A 27,647-nucleotide genomic window follows, 5' to 3' on the forward strand; every position below is an offset into this window, starting at 1 on the left:
GATAGATAGAAGACTGATAAATAGAGACAAGATAGACAGATAGATAGATAGAAATAGAGAGAGAGCCAGGTGGATAGATAGATAGAAAGAGAGAGATGTTGTAGATAGAAATATGGACGGACAAAGAGAGAGAGAGAAAATGCTAGAGAGGGAGAGAGAATTTGAGAGACAGATGTTAGATAGATAGAAAGATAAAGAATGAGAGAGAAAGAGAAGATAGACAAATTAACAGATAGATAGATAGATACATAGATAGATAGATATATAGATAGAGAGAAGTAGAGAAAGACAGACAGATAGATAGATAGATAGAGATAGATAGATGTTAGATAGATAAAGAGGGAGAGAGACAAAGAATATTAACAAATTAACAGATAGATAAGTTGAAAAATAGATAGATAAATAGATAGAGAGAATAAGAGAAAGACAGACAGATGGATAGAGAGATAGATAATTTGAAAGATAGATATATGTCAGATAGATGAAGAATGAGAGAGAAGAGCGACAAATTAACAGATAGATACTGTTACATAGGTAGGTAGAGAGAGAGAAATAGAGAAAGACAGACAGATGGATGGATAGAGAGATTTGAGATAGATAGATGTTAGATAAAGAATGAGAGAGAGAAGATTATTAGATAGATAGATACTGCAGTTACATAGATAGATAGAGATAGAATTTGAGAGATAGATATATAGACAGATAGAAAGACAGACATCAGCAAGTCGGCAAGGCAAATGATCAAACCTGGAAAGTATAAGCTCATGCAGCTGCATTTGCAAGACAGTACGGTATGTTCTGCGGATAACTTCGGTGCGGACTTTGGATCGCGCGCCCAGCTGATAATGTGAACAAACGTAGACGTAGACTCTTCACTAGTCGCTTTTTAGCTACTTTTCCGGAAAATGCCTTCGCCAGGGTGTAAAACGGAAACGCGCCTCCGGGATGGACACATGATGGAAGTAAGTTTTTATGAACGAACTCAAATTTGGGGTACTTTAGTGTGTGTGTGTGTATTTGAGTTTTGTCAGACGTGTATCAATCAGATATGATTATCTACGTCTGGGACCGACCTTTAACGTCACCATCCGAAAGACGTGACCAGGGATCGAACCTCGAACCTCTGCATCAATTTGTAACTTCCCCACAGCTTGGATTACAGGCGCACGCCACAACGCCCAGTTAGTATCGATCGACGTCTTAGACTCTTGCGCGAGCCGTTTCTGTGGGGGTTTTCAATATTATGGCGGAGCAGTGTATCCTACGTGCCGTACCTATTACACATATCCCTTGCCCTGGCCTGCGGTATAGTAAGTACAGTGCAGTCGCAGAGCTAGACACACAGTACATAGCAACAACTTTTACGGTACAACAGCACAGTAAGAAGATGTCGAGGATAGAGGAAAATTAGACAATTTCTCAACAGGTCAATAGATGGCAAATGTGGGAAAAGTAAGCCGTATACATGTGCTTTGGTTTTGACTTATTGCAGAGGGAATTTATCAATTTCGTAATTGTGTTAGAGCAGACTAAAGCTTAGTTAGCTATTTCGTCTGATGATACATTTTTCTTTTATGCAGTCCCGTGTGCTAAGTACCATGTTTGTGATAAAAAAAATTCCGTGCGTCACTGTGTGTTGCTGTGCTGTGCCTTTTCTTTGCTTTGCCTTTGCATAATTTAATTAATTGCCTTGACCAAAAGCTTTGGTTGTTCCGCTGAACTACGTTGGCTCCACTCACCACAGTAAAATGTCAGAAATTGTTAAATAAATCCCCAGAAACGACGGTTATTCCTGTCTGTCATGTCTGTCTATTAAAAGCCTAGGCTAGGGTAGACAGCTGGCAGCCGTCTGTTTCGAGCACTCTAGGCGACACCGCAATACTTACCCGTGTTAAGAAACTGGGACTCCACTCACGCGCATTTGGGCAGCCCTAGCTTAGAACTAAGCTTTCTTTCCGTAAAAAATCTTTATTCTTATGATTCAATAAACGTTAATGAATATATAATTACTCTTAAATCGGTACTCACCGGTTCTTTTCTTGAATTTTCTTCCAAATTCCCACGCTTCTGGCAACAATTCTGCCTACGATTCTGTCGCCATAGACAGCTGTTCATGCAACTCTATTTATAAATGGAGCGCCCCTTACGAGAGTTGTTAATGCCGCGGAGAAATCGTTAGGCATTTTGGCCTGTGATCAAGGCTTAGCTGTTCTATTTTTTTCATATGTGTGAGATCGAAATCACAGAGAGTAAACACTCTTCCATATGGAAGAGTGTATACTCGCTGTGATATGATCCCGATAGGGAGGCGCAACACCCCCACCCACATGGGCGCAAATCCCAGGGCCGTGGGACATGTACCCCTCACCCAAAATAGTAGGGGGCACATTATGAAATATCCCCCTACTATTTTTGGTCATTTCATTCAAAATAGAAATAAAACATTTGGAAGAGACGATCTTACTTTTGGGATGCCCCCCTTTTTTTGCTTGTTTGCTTGTCAAATTTCTTTTGGTTAAGATGACCTTCTTTAGGGGGTGATAAACCTTCTTTTTTTTTGTTTGTTTGTTTGTCAAATTTTCCAGCCCCTGGTCCCCCTACCTTTGGGGAGAGATTTCCGCCCTTGCAAGTAGACATACTCTTGAAATTGTTTGCGAATCTGCACGGGCGTCGGAGGCTGGGGGATGAGGAAAAGCGGTGAGACGAGAACAAAAATAGAAGCGGAAAAGAGGACAGAAAAAAGTGAAAGAAAGAAAAATTAATGGAAAATAAAAGGGAAGAGAAAATAGGGAGAAATGTGATGGGTAAAAAAAATTGGGGAAAGAAGACAGAAAAAAGTGAACGAAAGAAAAATTAATGGAAAATAAAAGGGAGGAGAAAATAGGGAGAAATGTGATGGGTTACGTCGAGATTTATGTGCCCGTGCAAAAAGAAATGAGCAGAGGTTGAGATGTTGTCCGTTTGGGCAAATGCCTGTCTGTTTCTCGGACTGGCGCCCGTGTTGCAAAAATTATTACCGTAAGCTGATGGAATCACTGCTTCATACCGACAGTGACAGGATTTAGCGGTTGTAGGTATAAATCGCGCTCTAACACTCTAAAACTGTGTTCTTTATCAAAAAGCTGTCCTTCATATTCATTTTCGCAAAAGAATATAAAGTTAATTTAAATCATTGTCTGTAGTTATCCTGTTTATGTTTAAAATACTTAGAAATTGGGTTAGGTTATAAGGTTACCAAATTATCAGGGCAGAAAATATATATTTTTTCTGATTTTGCGCGTCGAGCTGGCATTATTTGATCTGTGAGATTATGTTTTTGATGACATTCATTGTGTTCACAGCAATAATTATTAAACATTGCGCACGCGCCGTGCGCCGCATGAATTATGTAGATCAGTGAATAACTTACCGCTACACACGAGCAGTTGCATAATATATACAGAGCAACTGCCCATGTTTAATGGTCCATAATATACCGACTTTTTTCTTTTTTGGAAAGAGTATGAAGTTATCTACTGATATACTGAATGTACAATAAAAGTCATTATCATGTATTTCTTGACATTTCATTTACTTTTTTTCCCATCCCATAGCTGCTCGCATAGACCTACGCCGTCACAAATAACAAAACAAAATCTCACTTTTTTTCTTTTTTGGTGGGGGATGGATTTTCCACTGGATACGCAACGGTACAATTTTTCAAATTATTTTTTTCTGCTATTTTCATAATAAACTTTAAATGATTTCGCCTGTGCACTATTATTTTTTTAAGACAACTTAACAAAATTACATCTCGTCATCATCATCATAGCATCGTCACCAACTTCATTCTCATCTTCATCACCACTACCACCATCATTATCATCATCATCACCGCCACCATCACCACCACTATCATCTTCACCAAGATAATTTTCATCATCATCATTATTGCCATCATCGTCTTTCTTTTTTTCTTATTTTTTCCCCTTCCCTTCTTTTTTTCCTTTCTATTTTCCTCCTTTTTTAGATCGAGGGGCATACCACCACGCCCCCTCACTGGATATCGGCCTCTAAATATGTTTGTTGTTGTATATAAGTTGGCGGATGCCTCATGAAATGAAATAAGAGAAAATAAGGAAAAGGAAACTAAGAAGAAAAAAAAACAAGAAATGAGAAGAAAAAAGAAAGCCAAACAAACAAGAAAAAACAATATCAAAATTTTGTTGTAAAGTCTTCTACGTCAGTTTAATAATTATGTTTTCAGTGAAATGAGAACATAAAAGAATTGAAACAAGTAAGAAGGGCTATACATCGTAGCAAAGAAATAGAGGGAAGCTCCGAGACAATAAAAAGGGTGAGAAAAAGAAGACTTTGAAAACCTCACAACACGTACGAGCATAATAAAAAAAAATGGAATAAGCGAGGACAAGTAGCTGAGGGACCCTCCCCCTCTCTCTATTTATTTATCTATCAAACTCGCATATACAAGAACTTCTTACTAATCAAAATATTGCGAGCAAAAAGCACGAGCTGACATTTTTTTTTAAATATTCAAAACTTATAGAGAGACGCATTTTAAACATTATTCATGAAACTTATTAATCATTCATTTCCAATCATTCGATTGCGACAAATGATCTGAGAATTTAGTGTTTTTAGGAATTCATTAAAAGCATAAAGTTGTATCTCAACATTAAAATATTGCAGGCGCAACGCATGAGCTAAAGCTTTATACAAAGATTTAAAAAAAATGACATTTTAAGTATTTTTGGTAATCACGAAAAAGATTGATATTTCATGAAAGAAAGCTCAAATCCCGAGGAGGAATATTTTTATGAATTGACTTTAAAAGCCGGGGGCCACTTCCATTCACGAGTGGATACCATGCGCGATCATGGGGTCTCAAAAAGCACCCTAAACACGTAATTTCCTGATTCTGAAAATGCACCCCTTAACAAGTATTGACGTGTACCGTACCCTTGACAAGAATTGGAAACAAAACGATACTCTTTAAATATTCCCTGAAATGCACAAGTACAGGAATGTTTATTGTTACGGGTCCTTCGGTCTTCCGCTTTTTTACCTTTAATTGCATGGCTTAGCACGACCCCACCTAGCTTCTACACCTTGCGCAAATTGGACTCTAAACACGAGGTGTTGGGGAAAACAAGGACATCCTTTATAAAACATTTTAATCTTGTTTTATCATCCCCTCAAATTCGACCCTAAACACGTAATTTTCCTAGCGAAATAGATATACCCCTTTTTCATTATTTTGTGTTTTTGACACCCTTATCACGTTACGTACGTAACGTGCCCTATAGTGAAAAAGATTTTTTTTTTTGTCGCGCATATGGTATCCACTCATGTAAGTGGCCCCCGGGCTTAAAAAACTGTGGAAGCCCCATTTAATATTTGATTATGGGATTATAAGTCGAATAAATAAAAGCTGAAAAAAAAAGTATTTTGTGTTCCTCTATCATAATTCTCTTTCTCTTTAACACTAGTTCCCTTTTTTTTGGGGGGGGGGTATTTTGGTTAAAAAAGCTAGGAGAGAAAAAAAATCATAATTTCTGGCTATAGTCGTTGAAGTGGTAGGGACACCCCCCCGGGCCCCCCCCCCCCCCCCCCCCCCCCCCCCCGTTGTTATGCATTACGCCAATATGGGACCAAATGATCCTTCATGTCCGGCGCGAAACTTATGCAATAAATTAAACTTTATTTTTTGAAAAATTTAAAGCTTGCGCTGTTAACTCCAATCGCTTTCACCTGAATTTGCGATGAATGCTAGCGTTATGAAATATATCATTATCAACGTCTGGCGAAAAGAATAACCAACCGATCACCTGACGAGAAAGCGTATCACGTGATCTGCATAACAGCTTCGATCGCGAGTCAGAAGTGAAGAGCAACTGCCAAGAAAATCAGGAAAAAGTCGTCAAAATGTAAGTTTCCCTTAATATCTTTCATTTTATTTTTGTTGCTTACAATGAATTTACGATTTTTAATTATAATATTGGCCAAAAAAAGAAATAGAGAGCGTACTTGTGAAATAATATCGAAATATCCTGTACTCAAAGATTTCTAACCCCGCAATTCCACTGATGTCGCCTATGAGGTCCATACATGTAATGTTTGGACCTCATTGGTACTAGGAGTGGTTTCGAGGAGTTTTTTAATATATTTTTTTTTTATTTCTCCTCGTACACAGACGGCTCGCTATCGTGCAGCCACCATTAGGGGACTTGCAATGCAAAATCCCCCCGTCGGGGCTTTTCAATTTTTGTCTTTAATGAATAAAAATTTCGAAAATTATAGTGACCAGAGTGCAAATTTATATTCCCTCTTGGCATCAATTGCCAAAAAACGGAGAAAAATGAAGTTAAAAGGAACCAAAACAGTGACTTACCTCGGCTGTCGCGCAAATTCACTCCCCCGTTTTATCCGATCTTAAGTACATAAACATATGGCCATTGGGTCCCCTGTACAGATCGCGCTAGAACTTCGGTCTCTGTATTTGGTGAGTGAAGCCAACGAAGTTCAGCTGAACAACCAACAAAACAGAGACCGAAGCTTTTGGTCTAAGGCTAGGGCACCCATGGGTTCATATCGTCTCGCGAGCGAAGGATTATCAGTCATACGCACGCGACACACCACTACACTTCGAAAATACAGTGGGCTTTTGCCCACATAAAATATTATGTATAAATAAATATTCCACATCCTGCTATGACACTTACCGAATCATTTAGATCCTGCCGTGACTTCTCCTTGAAGTTTCTTTCTAAAAATATGTATATTTTCTTGATCTTTAGTGAAGATTTTACGGAGATAGAAATCAGTCAGCGTTGATATCAATTTTCTCCTGAAGAGGGCGCGCGATTTATATTCATATCAAAGACACGACAAGGGAAAGAATAGGCACCTACACTATTTTACACGCATATCGACGCAAGGCATTACGCAAAGTCCGTGAAGTGTCCAATCTTTTCATTGTATAGACTTTGGTATACCGTATACGTATTATTGACGTTCGTCAAAGCTTGTACTGCTGGTTTCTTTCCAGGCACGTATATTATTTTCATTTTTTTTTTATCATCTTTTTAAATTAATGCAAATGAGTGTTATCACCAATAATAATCATTAATTATGTTTTTTGAAGGCATTTCATTAATTGGTGCCCATAATTAGTAAATTAATCATGAGGATTGCGCATTCAAAGAATTTAGATACAGTTATAAAATTACCGAGGAGCTGAATCAAGGTTGTGAAATTATTAGCGCCACCAACGGGCTTCCTTGTATTTCCGTGGAAGAGACAAGCGAAGTCACTTTCGAGGCCGAGGTAAGCAAAATGTGCTTTTTTTATCGGATTATTATTTTATTATTATTTTTATATTCAACAAACTCTTGCTACTTACCGGCAAGAGCCCCGGTGCGTAGCGAGAAGGAGCTTCGGCAAATATTACTTCAGCAATGAAGCGATGTTTGCCGACTACTTCGAAATCCAGGGTCAAACACGGTCTATTGTACGAGGTTAGTACATACTAACCTCGTACAATGTGTGAGTGAGGCCCGGGGGGGGCACTCGACCAAAAAAGTGGTGGGGGTGTGCCGCGGGCGAGACAAAAAACGGGGGCCTTGGAGCGGGCTTATTGTAAAAAGGAGGGTCCTCGGAACGGGCTTCGGAACGACAAATGTTTGTGAAAACGGGGGTCCTTGGAACGGATCGCCAGCGTGTGAGTGCGTATACATCCCTACGGAACGGTCATGTGTGCATGATGCAGCTAGCGCGCCCTCCGCCGGGGGAGCTCTGCGGCCGCTTTTCACCAAAATTGCGGCTCATTCAATGCGATCGGAGCGGCGTAACGAAAAATATGCGAAGCTTTGGAGCGGATTTCTCTCTTCTTTTTTCTCGATAAGAAGAAAATGCTATGCCTTGGAGCGGCTTTCTTTGTTCTTTTTCTCAACAAGGCAAAAATGCTATGCCTTGGAACGGAAATTTGAGTGTGAAAATGGGGGTCCCCTCCGCGGCACATACCCACTATGCATTATATACTGAGTGCCCCCCCCGGGGAGTGAGGCTAGGGTGACTGCACTGCATTTACACAGCCAAAAATGGTCATGGTTTTGAGGCAAAAATCAAAGTTCAATGCATTTCTGACATATGATCCTGTTATCCAAATTTAATGATTTTGGTATCAAATTAAAGAGAAGAAAATGCTTCAAAGAACATAGGCCTACAGTACTCAGTTTAGTTTACATTTTGCTACTACTGTTTGATGTGGTATCAAAAAAGGAAGTTCAAAGTCTCGTATCTTGTGAATAAATAGGCCTATATATTTTGTAAACTAGCAGGTTTTCGTAGTATTGATAATGGCAAATCCAATGGAAATACTCATTTTTCACCTTTTCTTTAGGATCAAGTGTCAGAATTGATTTCAAATACCCTTCCCCCACTACTCCAGAAAGCCCAATGCAAAACTGCACACAAAATATCTGCACTCTGTGTGGTCGTGTGTTTCAGCTGTGTGTGAGTTGTGACAAATTACCGTAAGTAACGGTGTATTAACCGCACCCCCAACTTTGGACTAAAAAAAAAAAAAAAAAAAAAATTCCTCTCACATTTACATGCATATTTGAGGTACGAAGAAACAAAATCTAAGTTTTTAACTTAAGATTTCAAAGTATCCAAAGAGATTACCGGTATGCGGAAATCTGCTGTTCTTGATCAATCCATCTACAAATGTTAGAAAGAAAGAACGGTCCCGACAATATTGGCAACTTACACACTCACTCACCTCACAGTCATAGTGTACACACACAGCACTGCGCTGCCATTACATTGCAAACTACGATACAGTACCAGTCAAGCCAGTACATCTTATCAAATTATGATCTGTGTCTTTCCCAGCGTAGGAGGAAGAAACATTCACATTTCTTGCATCACAACCTCACAATCACTTCTCAGAAATTGATGTCTTAGCATGAATTTTGGATACGGGATTACAGGAAAGTTCGAGAAACAAAGAAATTGACATTTTTTCTAGTTGTTTTTTTTTACGGCTTCGTGCCGTCTCTTTCGTGCGTGGTTTACATGGTATCTTATGAAAAGCAAACAGGAAGGAAAAAAAACGAAACAGGACTTTGAATAGCGCCAGCTTAAGTCGCACTATAACCACGTTACAACGCAATCTCTAAGCTCACTCAACTCTCGCTCAGCGGTGACAGAATATTACCGAGTATGCTTGGCGTCTCTTTTAAATTAGCCAGGGAACTTCACTACTTTGAATCGAGAATAAAGTCAAAATTAGTGTCATGAAGGTGGGTGCGTTTGTTATGGACAACATTTAATTAATATTGTAACAATCACTTCCCATTACCCGCGGCTCATACCCCTCTAAACGACATTGCCTGGGCGGCTACGCCCGGCCACCCGATGTGTTGTGAACTGGCAGACATCGTACATGTACGGGAGGGCTTACGGCGGGCTGGCTCAGACCCGTCACTGTGTGTATAAACCGCACCCCCGACTTTTGCTTCTATCCCGCCAAGAAAAAGGTGCGGTTAATACACCGTTACTACAGAGCTTATTGGGAGCATTTGGTGAAATTTCATTCGAAATTCATTTGGTTATTTCTCAAAAACTGATTCATTGATTACTATGAAATTTGGTAGATTACTATTATTCACTATTTATATCAAGATCTGAAAAAATCAGACAGTTTAATAAAGTGGTTGATGAGATAGAAAAATCTTGTTGTCTCCCTACTTGTACTGTAGGCATAGACATAGTCCAGTCATTCTCAATTACTTTAGTTGAAGCTCCAAATTTCTTGTTGAGAATCTGGACTGCTCCACTATTTCAACACGCAAACCACTCGAGGCAACACCCCTATTCCTATAAGCCTATAATAAATTATGGGGAGGAGCAACATCCCCTCCCACTACTCTGGATATCGTTGGTGAATCTGCTTGGCCATCAGGGCCGGGGGATGAGGAAAAGTGGTGAGAGCAGAAAAAAAATTGAAGGGAAAAGACGATAAAAAAAAGGGTAGAAAAAGAAAAGAGAACTAGATTTTAATTTGTCATGCGGACAAATTACATGGTCTGTCGTATAGATAGATAAACAGAAAAAAAATATTTAAACAAATATTAGATTGATAGATAGACAAAGAGACATACATATTTAAATAGAAACATATGAGATATGTAATTATAATATAGATGGATGGATGGAGAGATAAATGATAGGTGGTTATATTAATAAAACATAGATAGACATATAGATAGATAGATCAGGGAAAAAATTAATTTTTTTTTTGGGGGGGGCTCCATTTTCAATTGTTTTTTATTTTCGGGGGCTCCATTTCTACCTTTTGGCGGCTACTTTTTGCACTTCAGGGGCTCTTTTCAAAAGCTACGTTTTTGGATTTTGAGGAATACTTGTTCACTTATTAATGAATTATTACTTATTGTTTAATATTGTATGATTTTTTAAGTTATTTTTTTCATGCTTAGAATCTTGGATGTGGGTGGGTTTGTGTGGGTGTGACTGTGAGTTGAACTTGGATATAAATGAATTCAATATCTAATTTCTATTCCATCTATTCCAGTACAATAACCTGTACTCAGCCATGTAATAAGGCCCACATACCCTAACTTTTCCTGAAGTTCTTTGAAAACGCAAATCTCCACGAAAATTGCATTTCTCTATGGGGGAGTGTAAATTTGGTGAGAATGAACTCATTAATAACTTAAATATACATGACAATGAAGAAATCATCAAACTTTATTGGCAGTTTTGAAAAATAATATACCCGAAATGTAAACTCTGTCTGAAAGAGAAAATCACCATCATTGAGGCCTTTACTGAGCGAATTGTCCCACAGAGCTCTGGCAGAGAGACAGAGTTCAGACTGGCTAGCTAGTACTAGCGCCAATGCGTACGTTCGTGAGCCTCCCGCCGGCCTTGTAAAATAGATGGAGCTTTGTTTGATGATTTATTGTCTGAAATATACCTCATCCCCTCGAAAAATTAAACAAATGATTTTTAAGTTAAAATTAGCAAATAAGATAAGTTATTTTGGATGTTACTAGGCCGTTTTGAAAAGCAAAGCCGAATGACAACTCACCAGTGTGAGTTTACTAGACTCTGGGATTTATTTCCTGTGTAATTCAAATCATTTTATCACAGGATTGTGATATCTGTAGGGCCAGGGCCAGGGGGAAATGTGTATTAGAAATTGCACATGGCGGTGGTCATAATGGACCCCTATGCATGCAACCGTTTCCCGACCTTTGCGTTGATATTTTTTTCATACTATGTGTGTGTGGAGAAACGTGGTACAGGAAAAAAGACGCAACTTTGGAATTTGAAACTGTGCTCCTCGCTATTTCCAAGGCTTGTTCATGATTTTGAGTGCGGATTTTTGATTATTTTTAAATGGCAAGCAGAGCTCGAGCATATAGGGTGCTCATGGGCCGCTGGGTTGTTATCGCTCGGCAATAATTTCAGGGTGACATTAAGATTTTATGTCGCCCCCGAAAGCATGATTTTGGGTGATTTCAAGGGCGACTTTAGGCATTTCTGGGGCGAATTTGCCTGCCGCCCCCATGTATTTTTTCGCTGAGATAGATAGGTAGATAGATAGAGAAAGAAAGTGAGAGAGAGAAAGGCAGACAGATAGATTGATATAGAAAGATAGACATATTCAAACAAATAGATATATATTAGAGAAATAGATAGATAGATAGCCAGACAGACATACCGTACATATACCGTAAGGGCACTAGTATTCAACCCAGCATAATTCAAAGATTTTGACATATTTCCAAAAATATTTAGAAATATGGAAACTATCTTAATTTCATACCTTTGTTATTTCCAGGGTAATCTGTTGTTGGTATTTTCTTTATCAATCTGTCGACTGTATGCGCGTAGGATCGAATTATGCGCCGATGGCCTTTTGCACTGAATTGCACTAGTATTCAACCTAGTGAGGATAGATAGCAAATCTCAAAAGGGTTTATATTGCTAAATTAGATTTAGATCTATGTAAGTATCTGGCTTTGATTAATTCCCTGTTTGGTCTCATCTCAAATGGTCTAGTCCATAGTTGGATGGGACAAGGGCAGATTGAGAGACAGGACCATCTTTCATCGCTAGGTTGAATACTAGTGCAGACGGGTTGAATACTAGTGCAAAAAAACGTCGCCGTATAATTCGATCGCCCGCGCACACAGTCGACTGGTTGAAGAAAAAAATAACGGAAAAAGAATAACCAGCATTTGCTCTTAGAAATAAGACGGGTCTGAAATTCAGGTAAATTCTATGTTTCTATATATTTGAGGAAACTCTCCAAACGGGTTGAATACTAGTGCCCTTACGGTAGATAGATAGAGAGATTGATAGAGACAGGCAGATAGATGGATAGATAGATAGACATATTTAAACAGATATATATATATTATATAAATAGTGTACAATCTATTGTACAATATACTGGATTATATGTACGACAAATATAAAATTATCCCGAGTGCAGGTTTATTTCACCGAGGCCGAAGGCCGAGGTGAAATAGGCTTGCACGAGGGATAATTTTATATTTGGAGTTCATATAGTCCAGTAATATTGTATGATAGAACGTTCACTATTTATTATAGTAAATAGATCCCTTAATCTAAGCCCCCATCATGGATTTTGCCATCCAAAAATCGAAAGTTATATTGTACATATGTACAATATAACTTTTTGAAGGGAGGTCACGTGGTACAAATCCAGCCAATCACAGCTCGTATTTTACTACCACTATTTACTATATATATATATATATTAGACAGAGAGAGAGATTGATAAATAGATAGACAGATAGATATACAATGTAGGTAGATAGACAGACAGACAGACATATGGATAGATAGTTCTATAGAGTAATAGAGAGAGAGACATATTCAAACAGATAAATATATATTAGACAGAGAGATAGATAGATCGATGTAGGTAGATAGATAGACAGAAAGATTGATTGAAAGATAGATAGATTTATAACATAGATAGTGGATAGATAGACGGATATGATTAGATAGATATAATATGAAAAAAAGTAATTATAATCTGTTTTATTTTGCAATATTTTAACTATTATTTATTACAATTCTTATAATTGATCGTGCGCAAGATAGTAAAAAAAAAAAAAAATCATGTTCACCCTCGGACTTGAACCCCTGCCCGCATGAATAAATGAGATGCAAGTCTGACACCTTTCTTGAGCTAAAATATTTCCCATAGACTTATACACGTATGCAAAATACAAGAATCTCAAATCCAATTTTACAAGTGAAATACGGGCATGATCCCGGCATCTGATCGAAAAATGAAGGCAACACTTTCGAAAGCTTAGAATCTCAGCTACAACATACTAAAAGCTCAGGGATAACTGACAAGAAAAAAATGGAGATATGGCTCACAAAATAGAGGAATGTAGAATCTAGTTTTGAGAAAGTCATGTCCCATAGAGATTACACACAAAATGAGTAAAAATGACATGCCTTTATTATTTGCAATTTTTCAGGATGATTATAAAAATGAAAAATAAGGCAATAACTCAGAAAGAGTAAAGACCTAAGCTACAACATATCCAAAATTGGGCGCAAATTCACCAATATTCACAGAGTTAGAGCCAAATTTGCATAATTATAATGACGTCATAACACACAAAATGGATATTTTGACTTCTGACGCCATTTTGATGATGTCACAATACATGTTAGGGTTCAATGAGACATGAAATCATATGTATGATTCATACTCTATTGAAATATGAAAAAAAATTGGGGGTCCCCGTTCGTTCTGAAGAGCTACAGTGAATTTTTAATAGGCATGTTTTTGCTCAATATAGAGCCTGTGGAAAGAGCTCGCAGGCATGTGTGCTGCAAAATTTAATGGGTGCTCATTCCCTCATTAATGATCATAGAGAGCTGATCGAGGTATCAATTTGATCAGAATTATATCAATAATAGATAAACGTAGAAAAAAAACCCAGCGAATTTGTGCTACGTAACGCCGTAAAACTTGCTTAAAATGACCTGAAACGTCCCCAAATTTTTTTATAGGCCATTTGAGAATTTTTTTAGCTTTGATGCGCACGTCATGACCTTTACATGACCTTTGAGGACATTGACAAATGACCTTTGACCTAAGGTTTATTTGATGAAAATATGATTGACTATTGATTATCCGTTCTGTAGATATGATCAAATTAAGGGGCGTCATCATGTTCAGATGACCTTGAAAAGCTTAGTATGGCGTCTCTATGATAGACTAGTATGGCGTCTCTATGATAGACTTGATATATGACAAAAAAATCAGCAAAATTGATTCAGCCGATTCCGAGAAAAGTTGGCGACAAACATAGGTGCGAAAAATAAATAAATAAGTAAATGAATATTAAAGAAAATTCTGACGAAATTTAGAGGTGATCTGTCGAAGACAGACCACCAAAAAAGTTATTATAATCTGTTTTATTTTACTATATTTTAACTATATAAGAATTCTTATAATTGATCATGCGCAAGATAGTAAAAAAAAAAATCATGTTCACCCTCGGACTTAGTCTATCCGATATGCGCCGGGCTAGTGGCTTCGCCCTTGCCCGTCTGGCGAGGGCACAGCCCGAGCGCCTATCATCACCGGTGAAGAAGAAAAATGAATTTTCAATTATTTACCATGTTCCGTTCATAGAAATTCTACGAACCCCAACTAAGCTTCAATATAAATACTCCTAACTGTCCGCGAACATGGATCAATAAGCAACGAGGCTTGAACGTGACATATGAATATTAATGAGCTCACTTCGCTCAAACTGGTGTTTGCGAGAGATTTCAAGTCTGACAGAATTAAAGAAAGTTTGAAATATGCTGTCCAAAAGCTCAGAATAGATGACTTTAAGGACCTGCAGGCTTCAGCAATATGTTCAGTACTTAATGGAGAGGATTGTTTCGTAAGTTTAACGACTGGATTCGGAAAAAGTGCGATACAAAGTGAGAGTGGGAGCAGTGAGACAGAAGCCGCCAGTGCCAGCTGCAGGGTAGACCACTCGATCCCTGGTAAATCTACTGCAACTCCCTGTACAACTCCAACTCCACGGAGTAGGCCTAGATCTATTGCTCTTGTAATTTCCCCCTTGATTTCTCTTATGAGAGATATATATATATATATATAAAAAATTAAAGAAATATGAGGAAACAAAAGGTTTATTAAATTTTTGATTTCTAAATGAACCCACATACGAATAAAATCATAGACTGCGATGATATTTGATTAGTTAAAAAATACAGTTGATCGCCATATAAGGGTTATCTCATGAGTGATGCATAATAAAAAGTATGTCACACATATGATAACCATATATGCATATTGATGACTTTGCCAGTGATGATAGGTGCTCGGGCTTCGCCCTTGCCCATCAGTCTGCTTCGCACGACCAGTAACTTGCCCACTATAGCACGGTGCATATCAGATAGGCTACCTCGGACTCGAGCCCCTGCCCGCATGACTGAATGAGATGCAAGTCTGACGCCAAACCGATTGAGCTAAAATATTTCCCATAGACTTTACACGTATGCAAAATACGAGAATCTCAAATCCAAGTTTGGATTATTTTACTACAAATGGTAAAAATGAGACCAATCTCCTGTAGATCCCTTGATCCGTTTGTCAACAAAGCAAAGACAATAGGCCTGACTCATGAACAGCTTTGTTATGACGTTCATCTGGTTAGTGATACCGTTTTGAAGAACAAAATAAAAGTTATTATTTCACAAATACCAAAATTTAATATGTGATTATAAATAATTAGTATATATTACACTTCAATGTTGTAACACAACAAATGTCATCACCACCTCGTTTAACTATTCAAAATTTCTTTAAAGGAAAAATCTGATTTTCCAAATTCACTATAGTTAAACAATAAATCACATTCAAATAGAAAATTACAAAATTGATCATAAATAAAAAAAAAATAGTTTTCGCAGTTATTAATGAGTCAGTTGAAATCTCTTAAACTTTCCTTATAAAATGTTAGCAAGTCATTAGGAAATTCAGTCTTTTCTTTGATCTGACACTTCATACTTTGAGTTTGTCTTTGTTAGCTAGCTTTCAATCCATAATCACAATGTTACTTTTACTCTCCAAATGTCAAATGCTACTTAAGAAGGCAGAATTTCCATTTCAAAATTCTTTGGCATTGTTTTGCTTGGATTGAACCCTCCCCCCCTCCCCGCTCATGAGGTATGTGTAGTTGTTTGCTAGTAATGTCTACCACAGACCTTGTCTGGTCCATGTGTTACATTTCTTTGTATATTTTGATTGAAAGTGTTGTACTTTATTTTCACATTAAAAAAAATAATATTTACATATTTCAGATGGCAGCTGACCTAGCAAGCCATAAGCCTGGAGGGGATGCCCTGAAATCTGTTGCTGATGGCAAAAATTTGGAGATGAAACATTCTGACTATGATCAATGGCAGAGGAAAGGAAGGAGCCGAATTGGTACGAGGGGTGAGGTGTCATCGACAGGAGGTGGAGGGGCTTCAAGCCGACCTGAGTCTAGTGAGTTAAAGCTCAATTTATACGATTTGTCGGAGTTCCTTGGTTTTCGATAGCAGAAACGAAAATGCGAACGTGCTTTGACTTTTTTTTTGCTTACAAACATGCCAGTAATATATCTGTTTAGCCAAGAAGACAAAATCAGGTTTGAGAATTCATAATTTCATATTGCCTATAAGTATGTAAGAGCCAGTAAGCACATATGCTAACCATGGACATGAAATGTAACAGTTAAGGATGGGGTAATATTCCTGTGAGTCAGAATCTAGAAATAACCATTACATCAGAAATTCACTGAAATTCACATTTCTGGTCTCACACCTGTATTGTACATGTAGGTTAACAAAATTTGGCATTTTTGCTGCCAGAGCTGGAAACAAGGAGGGAGGATATGGCACAAATTACAGTTTAGATTTCACAATGCCTGTCACCAGACAATACATTCACATTTATCTATGTTTGCTTTAAAATCCATTATTATCATTGCCTTTTCTTTGCAGTTTTCTATTTTCTCTTCTTTTATTCCTGTTCATCTTAGTACTGGATTTCTCCAAACTTCCAATCCAAATCAAATCAACTTCGAAGTTCAACGTCGGTCCCGCTTGCAACCATAAACATGGCAGAGCTAAAAGCGCAACTCATGATGCTGAAGCAGAGAGGCAGGCCAGAGAAAGACAAAAAGAAATCAACGTTCTGTCACTTCTCATAGTGGCCAGACGGAAAGCTTTAGAGAGCTACAAACTAAGAGAAGAAACACTGTATCCTTACAAAGATTTTTTCTTAACCCATATTAAACTTATAACAAATTAAAATAACAAATTTTGTTCCTACACCACGCTGACCACGCTGCTCACTGATTTTTGTCTCACATGCATAGCAGAGTGAGACTATACATGTAGGCACCGCTTTTCCGACGGCGGCGGCGGCGTCAAAATTAAATCTTAACCTAAGGTTAAGTTTTTTAAATGACATATGGACCTAGTTCATGAAACTTGGCCATAAGGTTAATCAAGTATTACTGAACATCCTATTAGAGTTTCATGTCACACGACCAAGGTCAAAGGTCATTTAGGGTCAATGAACTTAGACCATGTTGGGGAAATCAACATCAAAATCTTAACCTGAGGTTAAGTTTTTGAAATGTCATCATAACTTAGAAAATATATGGACCTAGTTCATTAAACTTGGACATAAGGTTAATCAAGTATCACCAAACATCCTGCATGAGTTTCATGTCACATGACCAAGGTCAAAGGTCATTTAGGGTCAATGAACTTTGGCCAATTTAGGGGTATCTATTGAATTACAATAAAAACTTGAAAAGTTTTTGGATCTGATTCATGAAACTTGGACATAATAGTAATCAAGTATCACTGAACATCCTGTGCAAGTTTCAGGTCACATGATCGAGGCCAAAGATCATTTAGGGTCAATGAACTTTGGCTGAATTGGGGGTATTTGTTGAATTACCATCATAACTTTGAAAGTATGTTGGTCTAGTTCATAAAACTTGGACATAAGAGTAATCAAGTATCACTGAACATCCTGTGCGCAGTTTAGGTCACATGACCAAGGTCAAAGGTCAATGAACTTTGGCCATAATGGGGTATCTGTTGAATTACCATCATAACTTTGCAAGTTTATTGATCTGACTTTTGAAACTTGGACATAACATAAACATAAAGGTATGATTATTCTTACTTTTTTAGTTTAAATTGATTTATTTATGCTATTTATGATCTCAAAAGGGTCCCTGACAAAGTTCATCGTAATAATCAATAAAAACAAAGGTTTGAAAGAACAAAGAAATATGTAAGAATTCAAGAACAATAAATGCATGAAAAATCAATGATAATTTTGCAATTTTTTGTAGATATTTGTTAAAAATTTAATACATGTAGTTGATATTCCCACCAAAAATTAGCATTCTACTAGCTATATAAATTAAGTGCAAAAAAATACACAAAAAACAAATGTAGGGCGAATTTCATATGCTTATTTGCATTATTAATTAATAAAAAAATATTAAGTAAAAAGGGTATAAAAAAATTTACTATACAGTCTTGTAGTTTACATCCGGCTCTACGCGCATGCAAATTTTCGATCTAAGGGGGGGGGGGGGGCTCAAATTGATCCCCCCGTACATCCTGGTCTGAAATAGCCCAGTTGAGATAGGGTTAAACCCGTTGGAGACTGAGCCCATGTATATGCTAGGGAGAGTCTCTGGAAAACATAGCTACATCACTCAGACTCCAGGGGTTAAAACTATGATCAAGATTTCATGTGGTATACATGTACATCGTATTGCGATAAAACAAAATGGTAGTTAGATGAAATGTTGATGGACGGAATGGTATTAGACTAAATGAAAGTAGACCATGTGGTGAGTGGACAATTTGGAAGAAGACAAATTGGCAATTTACCATATAAAAGAGGTTTAATTCATTAGCTGAGTAGGCCCTGTAATGATTAAAAACTGTGAGAATTACCATTCATCATGCATGGATGTAACACTCCATAAACACAAATAGTGTACAATGTAAACAGAATCTTTTCATTTTGGCTTCTTATAATTTTAGTAATGACTTACATGTAGACCATGCTCTAACCTGAAACTGACTTCAGAAGACGGGCCTATGTCCCTGAAACTTCTGACCCAGTCGTCTTTTTAGCTAAGATGCAGAGCCATCACTTGTCATTGATTTGGGAGACTTCAACGTACAAACAAAGGGGCAGGAAATCTTGACCATTTCTAGTCAAAAGTGCAAATAAACTTCTAATATAAATCAACTTTTTAAAAGAACATGAACTATCACACGATCTTGGTACAACATTTATTTTATTTGGAAAATGACTTGACTTGGGCAGAATTCTGTAAATATACATGTACATAGATGTATAGTCATATATGATATGTTTGTGTTATAATTTATTTGAAATGATGGATGTGATTCTCTTTGGTATTGCTTCCTTAATGGCATAAATCCAGATTGATTGAAAATTCAAAGATGAGATTAGAAATAGAAAGCAGTGAGCAGGATGTGGTAAGTATTACATTCCAATTAAATACAGTTCAGCGATATACAGAATTTTAACTGAAAATACATTATGCTTAACTATGAATTGAAATAATGGGGATTTTCACTTAGAAAAAAAGTTTATTGTAAAAATAGCAGAAAAAATAATAAAAAATATTGCCAAATGTTTGATATAAATCCATCAAAGAATTAGTAAGTTACTCAAATTTTATTTATTTTATTTGTGACGTCACATGTGAGCAGCATACCTACATATATAGCGAATGGTAAAAAATCAATGGAATGTCATTTTCTCATAAAATTGAAAATGTTAATTACTCTACCTTTTTTATATCAATAGACATATCACTTGCACCCAATCCTGAATTGAAAACAAATATAAGTCATCAGGAACCATTAAAAAATGAAATTCATGCTATATTACATAACATATGGGGCAGCTGCTCATTTATAATGTCACAAATCCTAAACTAGCAGACACATAGTGAAGATAACAATATGTTGATTGGAAGAATATCATGTACAGTGCAGGAAACATCAACGAGTGGGCATATCGTTTACATGCCCTAGCTACATGTATATATGGGAAAATACAGGCCAAAAACGCATGATTTCTATGTACGCACCATGTTGAAAAGGGGCTGTCTATAATGTAATTCAAATTACTGTCGTATATTTTCTAAAAGTAGAGACAGAGAATATTATTCTGGACAGGAATTGTATCATAGAAAGTACATTAAAAAAGAAAATTCTTATTTAATTTTTCGACAATTTTTGAAGCAAGAAATCTCCCAAACTGATAATATGCGAATTTCATGACCTTATTTGCATGTAAACAATTTCTGCTGCTGAAATTTTGCATGCCTATTAACCGTTATATGAACAATATGTTCTGAAAGTTTAATTAAAAAAAGCATAGTTTACTTGAGATATTCTCTTTTGACTTCATGCTATGTGTAGAATGTCTAAAAAATGGTGAAATAGGGCCATTTTAAGTAACACCATATATTTCCTCATTTTGACGGGAAGACCACGGATAAAACCCAGCAGCAATGCACTTTTGTAAACTTCAGGGTCCATGCCATCCATCTATAGGGTCATTTGCTTGTCTGGCTTTTGGTTGAATAAATCTTTTGGGCTGCCGGACTATTAATTTAATAAAGTAAGATGTTTGTACAGTAAATGTTATAATCCAAGCTAGTAAATTACATGTCAGAACTCAGAAGTGAAAATAGAAATTGCTAAAGGTAAAGATGAATGTATTATATGAATGTGATATATTTTTTATGATTATTGCAAAAAGCATTAAAATTATCTTACGGTAGTTTATATCTTTCATGAATTGACATGCTTATGATGAGTTTTGATGGTAATATATTGCATTGTATTTTGTTGCAGCATAAAGAAGTCAAGAATCTGCTTCAAAAATATGAGAGATATCGGGTGAGTGTTACGTAACATGATCTTATTTAAGCATTTTTCTTGTAACTGACCTCAAGAGTATTGGTTTATATTCATCTACAATCAGTTGTCCTACAATTAGATATTCTAATGGTTTATTTACAATTCGTCTAATGGCAATTCGTCCAATTGCCAACTCGTCTACTATCATTTGGTCTACCATCAGTTCATCCACTCACCACATGGTCTACTTTCATTTAGTCTAATGCCATTTCGTCTGATAACCAGTTGGTCCAATAGCCATTTAGTCCATATACCATTCGGTCTAATTGGAGTAAGTGTTAAATTGTGCAAAATGAATGAAAATTAAATAGAAATTAGACCAACTGGTGATTAGACAAAGTGATGATTGGACCAATCGGTTAATGGACCAAATGGTTGTTATACGAAATGTTGCTGGATGGAATGGCATTAGACTAAATGAAAGTAGACCATGTGGTGAGTGGACAAGTTGGCAGTAGACGAATTGGCAATTTACCATTCTAATACCTCAAGGGCTAAACCGATTTTGCTTTACATTAAATGTGTTCTAAATACTGATTGGTCCACACTTTACTTAGCCTAATACCCATTTATTCTATTGTCAAGTAGCTGTACAGAGTAAGTGGTATTATACCAATTTGATATTGAGTATAGCCTTACTGGAAACTAGACCAAATGGTAAATGGGCTAAATGACAATGAGACCAAATGGGTAGTAGATGAACTAGAGTTAGACCATGAGAGATAAGACCAGATGGGAAGAAATAAAAGCACATTCTATTTTTTCTCTTATCCTTTGTGAATAGTTAAAACATGTTTTACATAAATGTTCAAGTGTTTGTTCAACTTAATTTGTAGTCATCATTTACTTCAAAAATGTATTCAAAACATCAAGAGCTTACATGTAAATCATACTATTGCATCATTCGTTGGAAGAAAATAATTTACAATGTTTTAAAACAATAAAAAATGTTTTATTTGTTTTTTTAATAAAAAAAAATCACATTTTTTATCACAAGGGAAGCTCATTCTCTGACCTAAAGTTTGTTGCAATTAAAGCAGAAAAGACCTAAGAAAAATCTGAAGGTTTTGCCCAAAGTCCTTCAAAGAATAACAAAGTTATTGATATTTCAAGCTTTGACTTTGTGATGTTAGATGTTTGACTATTTTCTCTCAATGATCATGAAAATTGGTTTGATGCCTAATGTGGTCAAGGAAATATTAATTTCAATTTTATTTTCAGGGTGCTGTGTCAACGTTAACAACCAAGTTTGAATCTCAAAAGGACATAGCAAATGCTGAACTCAAGCAGACTCAGGAAAAGATTGATAAAGATCTCCAAGGTAGGATGGTACAAAATCTAGCAGCATTAAGTCCTCATTTTCTAAGAACCGTTGAGTCATGTATTCATCTTCATCTTGTGTGTTATGGGCAATTTCATAAAATACTCCTGTCTCCATTTCCTTTTTTTAACTCTACAAATGAAATTGAAGAAAGCAAATCCCCATAACCCCCCCCAAAAAAAGATGCCACACTCTGGTGTGATTTCTAGATCAATAATTTCATTAATAATGCCAGTATTAGACACTCTTATCTATAGGGAACAGTTATTACATAGCTTAAAGACTTAATTGTCAAGCACTGTCTGTTTATCTAGAAATACAGGGAAAAAAAATGTATACACAAAGGTTTATTGTGTTACCATATTTCCTGAATGAATGATGTTGAATATACTTTTCTCCACCATGAGTGATAATTCATTCAAAAAAATGTACAGTTGAAATACTTGTTATTTCATATGTGCATTCAAAGGTAATTAACATTTGCTGAGATCTGTCACAGTTGTGACAGAAGGAAAAATGTTGGACCTCACTTTTTAGCCCGTATTCTCAAAAGAGGTTTCAGTTGTACCATGATACAAGACCATGTACATTGTACAGTACAGATTTTTGTACATAATTATGCTTGTTTCATCACATACACTAAGAAGTATAGTGCATGATATGGCAAAGGGTGCTATAAGGGAAGAGAATAAGATGAGAAAGAAAAACCATGGTTTTGTACCACAGTACAATTGAAAGCTCTTGAGAATATGGACCAATATGTTTGATGGAGATCAAGTAAGTAAAAAGACATATTATAGTGAGTATGAATATACTACTCCCAGCTTATTGATCAATGAAAAGCATTGTGATTATGTGTCATTATGTGCAAGCTCAGCTAAGCATGTCTTACATATCCTTTGCTAATGGTATCACAAATGAAACAACAGTGCTTGTAAAATCAGTTAATATTAATGATATATTCTACTCAAACCAGGCTTTAAAGTTATTCCCATGCAAGAGATCAAGTTAATTTGATAAATTTTTGGTATATAAAAATTTCTAGTATCATGTGGAGTATCTAGAGTATATCAGTAATTTTGGATAACCATGAGTCCATGATTCTTTTGTAGATTATGTAGGAAAATAAGCACTTGCTATAAAAATATATATTTGAATTTAATCTTATGACACATCCAATATTTCTGCATATACCACTCTAGTAGCCTCTTTTTGTCTCGCCTGAACAAAGTTCAGTAGAGACCTAGTATTCACTTTTCCTGTTGGTCTGTTCTGTTCCAAAATGTTAATTTTTTGTTCAACTTGCTCTCATATTCATTTCTGCATCAATTAAGTTCATACTTGGTACCCATGATCCGCTTGGGTAATACCACATGTGTATCCATGAAGATGATGGGGTCAATGGTCATCAAGGGGTCAAAAGGTCAAGTTTTGTTCAAATTATTCTAATTTATTTATTTCTGCATCAATTGTATTCACACTTATACAAATAGCCATAGGGCAATACCACACATGTGTTTATTTGGATGATAAGGTCAAAGGTCATATTGCATATTTTTTATCATTTGCGATACCAGGTGAGACTAGTGTTTTGTGAACTAGCTTGTTTAAGTTCTGCTTTCTCTGGGATAAACAAACCACCATAAAAATTAATATATTTTCTATTGGTCTTATATTATGTGGATACTTTGATGATGGATGAAATATATTTTTTTTAATTCTTGAAATGTAATTAACTATAATTGATACTGATATTCTTCCAAAAGCTCTGCAGGAGCAAGTGGATGCTGCAGAAAGCCTGTTGAACGAGACTAAGAAAGAGCTGGCGACCTTGACAAGTTACAAGGACAAGGAGTATCCGGTCCGAGCTATGCGTATCAGAGAACTACACAAGCAGATCAAATACCTTGCCAAAGAATTCAAGGTGAGAATCCAACTTTGTTATACACACCAGGGCCCAGTATCATAAAGCTTTGTGACAGATCTTGCAGCTTATATGTTCAATTGATAGTGCATAGGGATGAATGCAAATCAATCATAATAGCAGCCCTTTGATCGATTACTAAGGTTTGTGCTACAGAACCCAGGGGGGCATTTCATGAAAGGACTTGTCGGACGTTTTATCCGACAAGTCCCATTTTATCCGACAGTTACCATAGGAACAGTGCCTCTCAGCCAATCAAAATCATGGAAACATGTCAGATCTGACAACTTGTCGGATGAAAATATTGATGAAACGCTCCTCCAATCAATGCCAGGGAATTCCCCTGGGGTGCGATAATTCTTCCAATGACAGGTGCTGTTTCAAAAGGCAGTGTTTTATTAGAGAATTAATAAAAATGATTATAATGATGCATGAACCTACCGAAAATGTGAACTACTTTGAAAAGATATCTCTTGTTATTTTTTCATGTTAATGTGAATTACATTGTACTTTCTAATTATTTATCATGGACACTTACATGTATAACAGACCTTGGTTACTTATGCCTTTCAATTGTTTTATGATTTACAAAAAATTACATCTTAGTTTGGCTCATTTATTGCTACTCACAAGCTGAAATCAGAAAACCATGTTCATTTTTGTTTTTAGGTCTGTGCAAGATATTGTCATGCCCTATACACCAGCTCTTATCCAGAGATAATTAAAAGACTCTTGCTTCTAGACCTCTAAAAAACAAGTAGCCTATGGTGAATTTTGTTTTCTCTGTACCAGCACCTCTCCTTTGGAACAATTCCTCATGAAATTCAAGATTTTCTTTTTCAAAGAATATCCTTACTTGGCACTATGATACTCATCAAAACTCTCTTAGATACCGTTCTCACTACCGTCCTAAAACTAGTTAAATGTGTAATGAGAATGGTCAAAGTGTTCTTGGAAGCGATCTTCCAATCTGGTTCAGAAAACCACCTCGCGATGTAGTTTTGAAGATCGCTTTGCCTTGTTAAAATGGTTTTAGCATAAGTGAGGACACAACCGTTCTTCGGGAAGCGATCTTCGCACATTTCGAGTGCGCTACTCTGCACACTGTATGTGGAATGCCTATGCTGCGGTTTCAAATTTTGTGTGAAACATGTCACCCCACTGAGAGTGTTCCCTTAGCAACAATACCGCTTTACGTGAAATGGTTTTGAAAACCACTTTCAGGTGATCAAATGGAAACGCTAGCAAAGGGATATTCTAAACATCATCATCATCTTTAGTATTACATCCAAACTGTATTTGGGCTTAAATGACTAATTTTTATTATGTAATAGGCTGAGCAAGATGAGCTCGAGAGGATAATCAACGTCGAGACTGCCAAGTACACCACACGGAGAGACGATAGGCTGAGAGAAATCCAATCTCAGGCAACAGACTTTGCTCAAGATCTCATGCAGGAAGGTGTCAAGGATATGGCCATACACAACATCACCATGAAGAAGGTTGGTGGTAAATAGACACTGGCCCGTATTCTGAAGTCGGGTTTAACTTAAACTCAGGTTTAAAGTTGTGGTCTAAGTATGGGAAGCCAAAAGTATCAAAATTTTTATTACGTTGTACGTTTCTTATGTTTACTGTGCTCTTTCCTGATTCATTGATGGTGAAGACTATAATCTATATATACTTCCTTGACAATTATGAATGATTTGAGAGCCAAATGAGCTGAAATATGATATCTGTACCGTTAGTGATTTATGTAACAATTGGCTGTCCATACTTAAACCACAACTTTAAACCTGAGTTTAAGTTAAAACCGACTTCAGAATACGGGCCACTGAGTCTATACACCCACTTTGTCTACCTTTCGTTTGATCTCATCCAACATAGTCTAATCCCGTACAACTAGTTTGTCTATTAATCATTGGTCTAATTTCCCCTATACCATTTTGTATGATTTCCAGTTAGGCTATTTTGTTTAATATCCACTCGTCTAACCCCACCTATTCTATATTGTTTTTGGAGCGAACTTTCATTTGACAGTAAGTACGAAATACTCGATAGGGTAAGTTGAAAGAAGTGGAAAGAAGAGAATGAGACTAAATGGGTATTACACCAAGTGGATTGTAGACCTAATAGCTATTAGACCAAGTTGATAGCTTAAATTGGTATAGCCAATTTGGTATTTAGACCAAATGGACAGTAGACAAACTGGTTATTAGACAACTAGGACTAGACCATATGGGATAAGACAAAGCAGAAAGTGGATGAAGAGGGTGGATACCAAGTGGCATTTTTCTCTCTCAATAATCGCTCCAAGGCTGGCATCAATTTTTGTGAAATTTCACTCTCTGCCCTCATCACCTGACCAAAGTTTAGGCTAAATATTAGCAGTCATTTCATTTAATTAAGATTAATTGACAGGGTATAAGGATAAATAATTTGTTATGGAAAAATTTAATTAAAATATCGGTTTATAAAATCAGTTAAATTTGGTTTGTTAAGATCAAAGATAAATTCCAGTTTCGGTAATGATCTTAAAATGACTTTTGACAGAATCTAATATAATGACCACCCAAGTGTCTGTTTATATGAATAAAAAATATGTGCCAGAGGATTCTGGAAGAAATTGAGTAATTGCTAAGAAATAAGCAAAATAAGCGCAGATTTGGTCACTTCCGTCGGGTCTTTATTCCAGCAATATTAATACACTGTCCCACGTGTGCATATCTGTGTTGGTGATCTTCAGTGTGAACATTTTTCAGCGTAGATTTCAAGATTTCACAAAGTTCATTTTAAGTAACTGTACCAGATCTAGATCCTCGATGATATTCTGACAATCAAGCCTGGTTTTACAGACGTTCTCATGAAATCAGTGTTTACTGCAACTACTGGCATTTCTCTTTAATTTGTAATAAAGAAATTTACATCCATTCACAATTTTGTTTTAAATTTCTATTTCTAATTGGTGGTGTTGCTTTTAAATAGTCTGTGTGTGTACGTGATTGAAAAGTTTCATTACATTGATCAACTTTTTAAAATTTCTGATTTCAGGAAATTGAGGGTCACATAGTGGAGAATAAAGAACTAGAAATCGTAATCGACCAGCTAACAGAAGAAGTCAAGGCGTTAAGTACAGATCCTAAATGTGATGTCAGAAAACAGATGTTTCCTCATCTTTACAAAGAAGTACAAAAGTGAGTATCATTATACCATTGTCAGTCCAGTAGACTGTGCTCAAGTCAACCTTCCATAAGTAAAATAATTGCCTAAATCAAATCATTATTTAAAACCAGAATAAGCAAACAA

The 27,647-nt window shown here is 36.5% G+C and overlaps 1 protein-coding gene across 1 annotated transcript in view; it reads left to right on the forward strand.

The window, feature by feature from the left end:
• The first annotated feature begins 1,320 nt into the window (after positions 1-1,320).
• Positions 1,321-27,647, forward strand: part of LOC121408703 (ribonuclease Y-like) — a 28,610-nt gene continuing 2,283 nt past the window's right edge. The window contains exons 1-9 of the mRNA XM_041600305.1: positions 1,321-1,452; positions 16,411-16,597; positions 17,133-17,352; positions 19,584-19,638; positions 21,031-21,075; positions 22,318-22,417; positions 24,184-24,341; positions 25,676-25,843; positions 27,393-27,535. Of these exons, the coding sequence (XP_041456239.1) occupies positions 1,435-1,452; positions 16,411-16,597; positions 17,133-17,352; positions 19,584-19,638; positions 21,031-21,075; positions 22,318-22,417; positions 24,184-24,341; positions 25,676-25,843; positions 27,393-27,535 (1,094 nt within the window). The 5' untranslated portion in view covers positions 1,321-1,434. The remainder of the gene's footprint in view (positions 1,453-16,410; positions 16,598-17,132; positions 17,353-19,583; positions 19,639-21,030; positions 21,076-22,317; positions 22,418-24,183; positions 24,342-25,675; positions 25,844-27,392; positions 27,536-27,647) is intronic.

The sequence above is a fragment of the Lytechinus variegatus genome, chromosome 2 (assembly GCF_018143015.1).
Source record: "Lytechinus variegatus isolate NC3 chromosome 2, Lvar_3.0, whole genome shotgun sequence".
In the NCBI taxonomy this organism is placed as follows: Eukaryota; Metazoa; Echinodermata; class Echinoidea; order Temnopleuroida; family Toxopneustidae; genus Lytechinus; species Lytechinus variegatus.